We start from the raw sequence: 8,552 nt of genomic DNA, 5'->3' as shown, positions 1-8,552 counted from the left end.
TGCTTCTCTGATTCGGCTTTGCACAAGATACTGTACGTCAGCTCGCTGACCCTCCGAGTTCGTCTTCTCCTGGTGCATATATCCCTTGAAAATCAAAAACAACTCCAAGGTGTTGAAAGGGTTTTGATCGTCTGATGTGAGATTGATGTGAGACACCCGCAAATATATCCTGAAAAACATACCCTTTTTTTCCGAAGTCACCGTCTGTGCCTCAGTCAGACTCAAATATCCCTTTAATTTTTCTACGAACTCCCTCCAGATTATTTTTCCGAGCCAGAGATGTCTTGCGTCTGCCTCAATAACCTCCAAATCAGGGTTCTGAAATATTATTATGCTGAGGCTTCGCAAGTCACCCAAAAACTGGTCGACTTCATGGTACGCTGGCTCTGTGACAAGAACATAACGCAAGAGGTCGATCGGTGTTTTCCAATAGTCATTCCCTGTAATAATCGAGGAGGCTGTTTGCAACTAGAAAATGATGGTACGCATTGATGTTACCTTCACAGAACCAATCCCATTGTTTATTGCTCCAGAAGAATGGACGGGGCTTATGCCCCTCGTGCCACCGTTCCGGTAAGGTTGTCCCTTCCTGGTACCGAGTTTCGAAAAATTGGCTGGGCTTGCTTAATTCTTGTAATGCCTGAGGTTTGATTGTTTTTTCAAAGGTCTCGTCCAATCCTTCGATACGCCCGTGGATCCAAAGATTGGCGTCTTCCGGAGGCGATAAGATATTCCGCCCATCCTCCTCTATCTCCCATCCTCTTTCTGTTCGCGTCAGGCGATATTGGAAGAACGGTGAATGGGACGAACACACCGAAAAATGCTTTATTTTGGGTACTGGCTGGATCAGCACACATGAATTCAGGTCCATCAGCTATGGCCTCCGAGTGCGTCATGTAGAACCAATCCCGAAGCATCCGGACCTTCCATTCGTTGAGAATGTTCACGCGCTCTTCGCCAGGCTCCACATTATAACTCAAGCTGACCAGCTCCTCCACCGCAAGCAGCCTTGAAAGCATGTATTGAACAAGCAATGTCCCAACGTTCTGTCGGCAGGCGGTAGCCATCTTTTTCTCCTTCGGACTCGATGCCTTTCCCTCTTCCTTGGACCAAAGTTGCCATATGTTGATCAGTAGGACAATGTTATAAGATAGCTCGAGCCAAATGTCCCGGTACCTCATTGGCAGGGGTACATACCCTCTAAGCTGCCCACCCTCCATGACTGGTACCCGGCAGGTTGTGTGCTCCGACCTTGTATCAGAATCAATGGCAACAATCTCTTGAGGAGCGCAGTAGGTGATCTGAGTCCCAAAGTTTGTGAGGAATTCATCTATGGTTAGCTCTGCACGGATGATTGGGATTGAGAAATAGGAAATGGGCCTCTGGAGTCGCACTGGGGGCATTGGAAGGGTTGATTTACAGGACATCACAGCAAGTGCCCGATCCCTCTTTGTCTTTGTTTTCGGCTTTGGGACTGCTGAGTCTTGGTTGCTGAATCTGCGTCCACGAAATTTAGTGCGTGCCATAATTAACGAATGAACCTCCAGAATAAGCTGAGAGCGTTTCCTGAGGTCTTAAACACAAGTAAAAATCGGACTGTGTAGGAGCGTGCGAGAGTATTACGCAAAGTACCAGATCATGTATATCTAGTTGATAGCAAACGTTGAGTATTTTCTTGTGACATGCATATACATATACATATGCAGTGCGCGAAGTAGCGAAAGTTTTCGAATCTAGAATATGTTTTCATGCCACCAACGACCTTTCTTCCTTCTCCTCAAATTTCTCCGCACAACGATGACGCAGAAAGCGAGTAACATACTCGAGCCTTGGTCCTAAATGCTCAAGGTTCCTCAACAGCAACAACACCTTGAATCGGAGGGTTGTCTTTACCCGATCCTTCAATATCTTTTCAATGTAAGTTTTGTGAACAACATTTAGGATGATACATGCTTGAATTATTGAATACTACGGATAATCGCAGACAACTATTTCCCATCCAAGTTCATACACCACTGCATTGAATACCACGCACCTGTCGAGCCGCCTTTCACTTGTATGCCTGTGATAGTAGTATATAAAAATGACGTACCTCTCGGTGTTCGATAAACTGCTCCAGTAGGTTGCGAAGACGCTCACTGGTTCTTTTTGACGACTGTTCCATTGCTATTCGAGGACGCAAAGATTCCTAGAATGATAATAGTGTCAGCCTTACTTGCTTCAATAAAAATAGATAAATCTCACCGCGCTGTGATTTTGCAGCAAAGTCGAGTTCAGCCTCAAACTGATCCTCTGGTTGACCATAGCGAGTCTGAGTGGGAAATAGATGCGAGATGGTGTGTTTGAAGCCGTTCAGAGTCCTGCAAAACTCGAAACTGATTTGAATGAATTTTCACTACTTTGAACCGCCACAAGCACGTGAGTCAAGACTTTCGGAAACGAGTGTAATGTTTTGTTGAACACTCTAACGCGGAAACGCAAGTTGACTACCTACTCGACAAACAGAACGAACTCTCCTTATCATTTCTGATATTATCCAGAGGGCACACCAAACCAGCATGCCCATTCTCGTGCATCTTGACCAGTTGACGTCTGCTCCTCGCGAATATACTGTTCAGAACTTCAATGATACCAAGAGGCTGGACCGCTGTATAATGTCTGTTTCATATTGAACAAGTCTTTAGAGTAAAAAAGGGACTCACTTTAGTTTACTAGGCCCAACTCGTTTGCAAGTCCACGTACCCTGCTTCGAACTGATATATATCCTCAATCAACCAACTCACCACGCATAGATCACGATGTCAACGACGATCTAGAAAAGGATTTCCGAACCTCCATCACGGATGTCTTCATCACTGGTCAGAAATTGTCGCTATCACCGCCTGAGCACCTAATAGGTAGATTGTCAAGGTTAGTGTTCCTGTTCTTGTCACGTCCTTCTACAGGAACCTCATGATCGTGACATTTAGCAAACCACAAGAAGTTTCAAGCATGCATGCAACACTCCCCGATGATGCCATATCAGGCGAGCTCGCTGACCTGGTTGGCTTTGACGACATCGAAATTGTTGCAGAACTGCTCGCCTCTAGATCTTACTTTTTGAACGTGGTCAGTAGTGATCAAGTGTATCACATTTAATGACTCACAGTACCTTGTTTTCTGGAAGAGAAAGAACGACGTTTGAAAACTCAACCTCGGGCAAAACAAAAACAGGCGGTTAGTGCTGTCCAATATTATTTTTATTTATTGTCAGTGTCGTTCAGTTGTAACTGCCAGCCTTTCTCCACAGGATGTTCGTCGCCGCATGGAAGAGACTCTCAGGGTAAATGCGTCTCGTCCTTTGTTCACTGGCGTGGCAGTAAGTTTATTTGCGCCTTGAAGTAGGCCGTCGTTCAAAATATCCAGCAAGAAGCTCCAGAAATGCTTCCACATGTGTACTCTTCGTTCTCTATCATGCAAGGTGGTTCGCTTTCTCAGTTTGGTAGCAGGTACGTTACAGGACATGACAAGGTCAATTACAAATGCCTTACTCAATCTCATCTGCTCACCAGCGAGTCAGGAATATGAGGAAGTCATCCTTACTCCTTCCAGAGTTATTCCACCCAGGAAATCCGAAAGGCTCATTCTTGTCAACGAACTTGATGAATTAATTGGAGGCTCGTTCCTTCCATGAATCGCATGCAATTTATCATTTATCCAACCAAACGCTTATAAATCAAACGAAAATATACTGGCTTGCGGTGCTTCTTGCGCTTGCGCAAAATGGTCTTTAGCACCCTAACGGCGTTCGGCAGCTGCCACTGGTGCTGTTAGCTTATTCTGCGCGTCGTCCTTGAGCTGTAGCTTATCGAACTCACATTATAGCGGTCAATACCATCTTAGCCTTCTAGCAACTGCTCACTATCACGTGGGACCGCTCAATGGGTCAAAGATTGGGAAGCCGAGAGAGTCTAGCAAGATCTTGTCGGTTTATTGTAAAGTTTAGTCCTTATCGCTTTCTGTCACTCTTGTCACCGTGTTGAGTTTGTGTATATGACTATCGGCCGACGGTGCGACCGATGACCAAATCACAGTAAACTAAAATGTGTCAAGCACAGGGTCTCAGGACTCTCATACGAGTTATTTCGAGGTAAGCACCACAGTAATGACATAGGCCTGTTTACTCAATTCTGGTCTCTAGTAAGCACCTTCGTAATGGTGACAGTAACCGATTGTCAGATGGCTTATAAGTAGGAAAGGACACTATGTGGATGTCAATCTCAGATGCGAATGTCCACTACAAAACAAATCTCTGCGACCGTGAGTGATGTGGAAGGAACACTAGGCGCGGTGTCTCCTGCCCCAACCTTACAAAGTGATCACGCATCAAAATCAGTCCATCATATTCCAGAATAAAGTCATTCTCAGAAGTGATATAACACTGGCGATGGTGAGGTGCTTGCAACAACAAACAATGCAGATGTTTTGATCGTTGACTTGGATGTCCCAGATGACCCTCAAAATCCTAAAAAGTAAGTTGCATTAGCAGAGTAGCATGGCCGTTGGGCTTATAATTCTTGCACAGTTGGAGCTATAGACGCAAATGGACTGCTACAATCATTGTATCATTATTTACTTTTATCAGTCCAGTTTCGTCCTCTATGATTGCGCCTGCAACTTGCCAGAGGCTTCTGCTTTCGGGATCGAAGATGATGTTATGCTTGCACTCATAACATCGATCTTCGTGCTTGCATACGGTAAGCCAATTTGGTGGATGCTAGACACCTCACTAACCAATAATAGCCATGGGGCCGTTATTGCTGGGTCCATTGAGTGAAATTTATGGACGGTCACGCGTTTTGCAATTAGCAAATTTGTGGTATCTTGGTGTGTGACATTTACAAGACAACCCATAATCTCACTCTCATTTTTGACATGATAGTATGGAATCTCGTCTGTGGTTTCGCACAGTCAGAATCCCAGCTTCTTGTTTTCCGATTTCTTGCTGGCCTTGGAGGCAGCGCTCCTTTGTCGGTAAAGTTGAAGTTTCCTCAAGTCGGAAGTATCTCTTCTGAATGGCTTCCCTCTTCAGATTGGCGGTGGATTTCTCGGTGACTGCTGGCAGCCAGATCAACGAGGAAGAGCTGTCGCCATTTACTCCTTAGCTCCGCTAATGGGCCCTGTCGTGGGACCTATCACGGGTGCCTAGTTTGTGGCTATTTCAAGTTCAACGACACCATCTAAATGTTCTCAGGGTAGCTCAATACTCGACCTGGAGATGGGTGGTATGCAATGCTTCTACTAATAGAGAACTATTCTCATTTCTAACAATTCTAGTATACGTCTATCGTGGATGCAGTCATTCAGATTATTGGAATGTTTGCACTTCAAGAGAGTGAGCAGTTGACTGTTCGCGATCCGCTGATACTTATGAATTGTCCAGCTTACGCGCCTGTCTTATTGGAAAGGAAGGCAGAGCAGATTCGCAGATCGATGGCTGCCGAAAAAGCTCCGCACAGAGAAATCCGTACCATTTTCGAGGGTCAAGATCGCTCGTAAGTCCTTCTATAATCCCTGTCAGATATTATTTGAGGACGATGCGTATATAGTTGGCAGGCCATCATGGCCAAATCACTCAGCCGCCCTTGTACTCTCTGCGCGTGAGCCGATCGTGCAGCTCCTCGGCGTTTACATGGCATATCTATACGGAACACTTTATCCTAAGGCATTTTATTTTCTATACATGCTGATCTTATACCATCTCAGTATTTTTGACGACGATGCCATCGATCTTCCAAGGCACATACCATCAGTCGGTAGGAATATCCGGCTTTCATTACACTGCACTTGGCCTAAAATTGTCAGCGGCCTTCCAATTAAATGCGAGAACGATGGACAAAGTTTACATTTATCTTAAGGGTAAGAACGGTGGAGTTGCGAAGCCGGAGTTCAGATTGCGTTCGGCATATTGTCCTAGCGCCTCCTTTCTCAAGTACTCATTCAGTGTGCCGTCAGCTGCTATGGTTCCCGGATCTCTCTTACTTCCAATTGGGTGCTTGATTGTAGGCTGTACCTCTGAAGCTCATGTGTATTGGATAGCTCCAGATATTGTTGGTTTGATTCTCCTAGTGTTGTTCATCTATTGATGGTTTTGACAGGGCATTGTGCTTGTGGAGCAGGCATCATTCTAGGTTTTTGACAGGGCATTGTGCTTGTGGGAGCAGGCATCATTCTAAATTGCCAGTGTATCCAGACCTACATCGTTGATTGCTTTTACTCTTCATGCCGCTTCTGGTGGGTAGATTTGATTCCCATGTTACCTACCCATCTCAAATAATTCATATCTAGCTCTTGCCGCCATCTCTTTTTTTGCGGTCACTAGCAGGCTTTGGATTTTCCTTGTTTGCTCCAGCAATGTACAAACTCGGGTTCGGCAAAGGTGATACCATTTTAGCAGTCGTGGCAATCGTTGTCGGCTGTCCTGCGTACGTCTTCATTTTTGTTCCCTCCATTGTAACCCTTAACAATTACCGCAGACCCTGGATATTGTGGCGTTATGGGGAGCGGATACGGAACAGCAGTCGACATGCGCGGTGAATTCGATGATGGCCTCAGCGATCACAATCAGCAAAAGGGCCTTGCCTTTTACAAGATCTGTCATCTGTAGGAGAATAGGGACAAGGTGCACCACAGGTGAATATGTTGCATCGTTTTGATGAACGCTATATGGTGTGATGCGGGTAGAATGAGGGAATGCAGCTGAAATCGGATGATTCCAGCTCCTGCAAGAGAAGAGGCTTCTAATCAACCTCGTGATAATAGGGAAGTTCGAAGTTAACTGAGGAGATAAGCTAAAGCTTGCTGTGAAGTGCTGAAACCTTTGTTAACTGTCTCCTCCCAATCCTCCGCATTTCTGAACCTTCTCATAACTGAACTTTACCATAACCACTGTCTTAAAATATATTATTTGTAGTAGCATAGAATTTTACTCAAGTGCCATGCCTAATCCTCAAATCGTCAGAATACTGTAAAGTTACGATCATAGCCCTTTGCAATTGGGATACACTTAGTTTCACAGCTTTATAGGACCGATGGTCACGAGCCTATAATATTCAAGTTCCTAACGATTCATTCAACCGTCATAAGGTCAGATAAAATTATATCTCTCAATCACGCAAAGTCGACAGAGAGCCTGCGGCATGTTAATGACACCTCCCGACGAACTACGTATGTTGTAATTCTTAATCATCGAATGACGCGCGGTCCCGTCGTGGCACAACATATGGGGATTATACAGGCCTCATCACCGCCTCTTCACAACACCCTCCGTCAACGCCTCCAAAGCGTCCCTCGCCTCGCTTCTAGGTAATAATGTCAACTCCTCCCGTACTTTCTCAGCATGTACACGCGCTAGCTCGCGCGCGCGCTCTACATCATTAGAAGACGAGATCAGCGTCAGGGACTACACACCGCCGATGCAAAGAAAGCAGCATAAAAGTTAGCGCTTGTCCAAATGTTGTTGGTGGGAAGAAATGCTCACCCTCTCAACATCGCCATCCTTACCGAACCGCCGCTCAATCATGTCTTCGAGCTCTGGGATTTCCTCAGCTGCGTAGAGTGCGGGTCCTGTTGCGAGTCCTAGGCGTAGGTCTGCAAAGCCAGGTTTGCCGAGCTGGGCTGTGGAGGAGGAAAAGTCGAGAGTGTCTGTGGTCTATAAGCTGGGCAAGGAATGAGTATGAACAAGGATAGATTGCAATGTGACAAGACGAAATGAAGAGGAATAACGTGTGTAGTGGCAAAGTGAAGCGCCAAAAGCGCAAGAAGACACCTGAAGAGTTGTGCGAACACACCTGAAATGCAATACCCAAGTTCCTCCCATATGCATAGGCCACTTCCTTCCACACCTCGCCTTCTCTACATCCTCCTAGCACAACAGCGGCGCGTACGCCTTCAACCATTAGAGGCCGTTTTTAAATACGTTTTTCATGATAGATAGCCCATTTATCGGAGGGTGAAGGTGAAGGAGAAGTATGAATGTCCTTAAGGTCAATTGCACTAGTCGCAGACGACGAGGGATGTGGGGCGGCTTCGGTTCCACTCCCTTTCATCTGCAAAATCTCACCCTTTACAAGATTAGCGATGACACTCGCGATGAGCTCTACCACTTCATGACTCCCTAGCCGACTCAGGGCAGCACTGTTGCGTCCCAGCAGGAAATCGCCACCAAGGACTGCTAGCTTATTGCCAAATGCAGCTGGTGCACCAGGTGCGTAGGAAGTAAAGTATGAGTGAGTGCCTGGGAATGGGTTTGATGGAGGGGGTTGTGGGGTATACGGTGGTGGTTGGGCGGGGGGTATGCGCAGTTCGAACGCGCTCTCGAATCACCAAGTTGCACACATCAAATCGTGCGCTTCAGCATGACTACCTTCAAAACCTCCCTGGTGACGTAGTAGTACTCCTCTTCCGGCTCTTGCTCGTAGAAGCCAACGTCCGATTCAGCGGAGACGCTTCGATAGCGCTGCGATGTTTGTTCGCAGAGGGGGCAAGGTGTGCTCCTAGTTTTTTGGTCTGGC

General features: G+C 46.2%; 5 protein-coding genes across 5 annotated transcripts; 3 read left to right on the top strand and 2 right to left on the bottom strand.

Annotated features, from left to right (window-relative positions):
* Window positions 1–50: 50 nt before the first annotated feature.
* Window positions 51–1,526, bottom strand: F5891DRAFT_991503 (uncharacterized protein; the record flags this gene model as incomplete). Its single annotated transcript, XM_041378126.1, has 4 exons — window positions 51–131; window positions 183–440; window positions 499–765; window positions 815–1,526. Coding segments are annotated over 4 exons (1,318 nt in total), but the record flags the coding sequence as incomplete, so codon positions are not given.
* Window positions 1,527–2,558: 1,032 nt separating this feature from the next.
* F5891DRAFT_1254141 (uncharacterized protein) lies at window positions 2,559–3,673 on the top strand (the record flags this gene model as incomplete). Its single annotated transcript, XM_041369947.1, has 6 exons — window positions 2,559–2,656; window positions 2,716–2,910; window positions 2,946–3,108; window positions 3,254–3,358; window positions 3,461–3,488; window positions 3,552–3,673. The coding sequence occupies 6 exons, from the start codon at window positions 2,559–2,561 to the stop codon at window positions 3,671–3,673; spliced, it is 711 nt and encodes a 236-aa protein (XP_041216045.1).
* A 322-nt stretch (window positions 3,674–3,995) lies between these two features.
* F5891DRAFT_1097250 (uncharacterized protein) lies at window positions 3,996–5,000 on the top strand. Its single transcript, XM_041363525.1, has 6 exons — window positions 3,996–4,118; window positions 4,231–4,374; window positions 4,435–4,511; window positions 4,565–4,628; window positions 4,667–4,736; window positions 4,783–5,000. The coding sequence occupies exons 2-6, from the start codon at window positions 4,264–4,266 to the stop codon at window positions 4,872–4,874; spliced, it is 414 nt and encodes a 137-aa protein (XP_041216044.1). The 5' UTR covers window positions 3,996–4,118; window positions 4,231–4,263; the 3' UTR covers window positions 4,875–5,000.
* On the top strand, window positions 4,990–6,820 carry F5891DRAFT_1097242 (uncharacterized protein). The gene is made up of 12 exons (XM_041363524.1): window positions 4,990–5,013; window positions 5,072–5,180; window positions 5,239–5,264; window positions 5,317–5,374; window positions 5,423–5,534; window positions 5,589–5,626; window positions 5,746–5,937; window positions 5,995–6,089; window positions 6,182–6,241; window positions 6,328–6,464; window positions 6,516–6,628; window positions 6,694–6,820. The coding sequence occupies exons 2-11, from the start codon at window positions 5,153–5,155 to the stop codon at window positions 6,574–6,576; spliced, it is 807 nt and encodes a 268-aa protein (XP_041216043.1). The 5' UTR covers window positions 4,990–5,013; window positions 5,072–5,152; the 3' UTR covers window positions 6,577–6,628; window positions 6,694–6,820.
* Window positions 6,821–7,282: 462 nt separating this feature from the next.
* Window positions 7,283–8,497, bottom strand: F5891DRAFT_991500 (isoprenoid synthase domain-containing protein; the record flags this gene model as incomplete). Its single annotated transcript, XM_041378125.1, has 5 exons — window positions 7,283–7,441; window positions 7,520–7,690; window positions 7,830–7,927; window positions 7,958–8,354; window positions 8,405–8,497. Coding segments are annotated over 5 exons (918 nt in total), but the record flags the coding sequence as incomplete, so codon positions are not given.
* Window positions 8,498–8,552: the final 55 nt, after the last annotated feature.

Source organism: Suillus fuscotomentosus, assembly GCF_016647785.1.
Source record: "Suillus fuscotomentosus strain FC203 chromosome Unknown F5891scaffold_714, whole genome shotgun sequence".
Classification (NCBI taxonomy): Eukaryota; Fungi; Basidiomycota; class Agaricomycetes; order Boletales; family Suillaceae; genus Suillus; species Suillus fuscotomentosus.
The sequence above is the reverse complement of the archived record's forward strand: the minus strand, read 5'-3'. Positions and strand labels throughout refer to the sequence as shown.

Excerpts from the sequence above, each read along its gene's own strand:
- F5891DRAFT_1097250 (XM_041363525.1), top strand. The coding sequence starts at position 4,264 with ATGCGAATGTCCACTACAAAACAAATCTCTGCGACCGTGAGTGATGTG. Across the intron at positions 4,375-4,434 it reads GTGATCACGCATCAAAATCA|GTGCTTGCAACAACAAACAA; the intron begins GTCCATCATATT and ends GGCGATGGTGAG. Across the intron at positions 4,512-4,564 it reads GACCCTCAAAATCCTAAAAA|TTGGAGCTATAGACGCAAAT; the intron begins GTAAGTTGCATT and ends ATTCTTGCACAG.
- F5891DRAFT_1097242 (XM_041363524.1), top strand. The coding sequence starts at position 5,153 with ATGGGCCCTGTCGTGGGACCTATCACGG. Across the intron at positions 5,375-5,422 it reads AATGTTTGCACTTCAAGAGA|CTTACGCGCCTGTCTTATTG; the intron begins GTGAGCAGTTGA and ends TGAATTGTCCAG. Across the intron at positions 6,465-6,515 it reads ATCGTTGTCGGCTGTCCTGC|ACCCTGGATATTGTGGCGTT; the intron begins GTACGTCTTCAT and ends CAATTACCGCAG.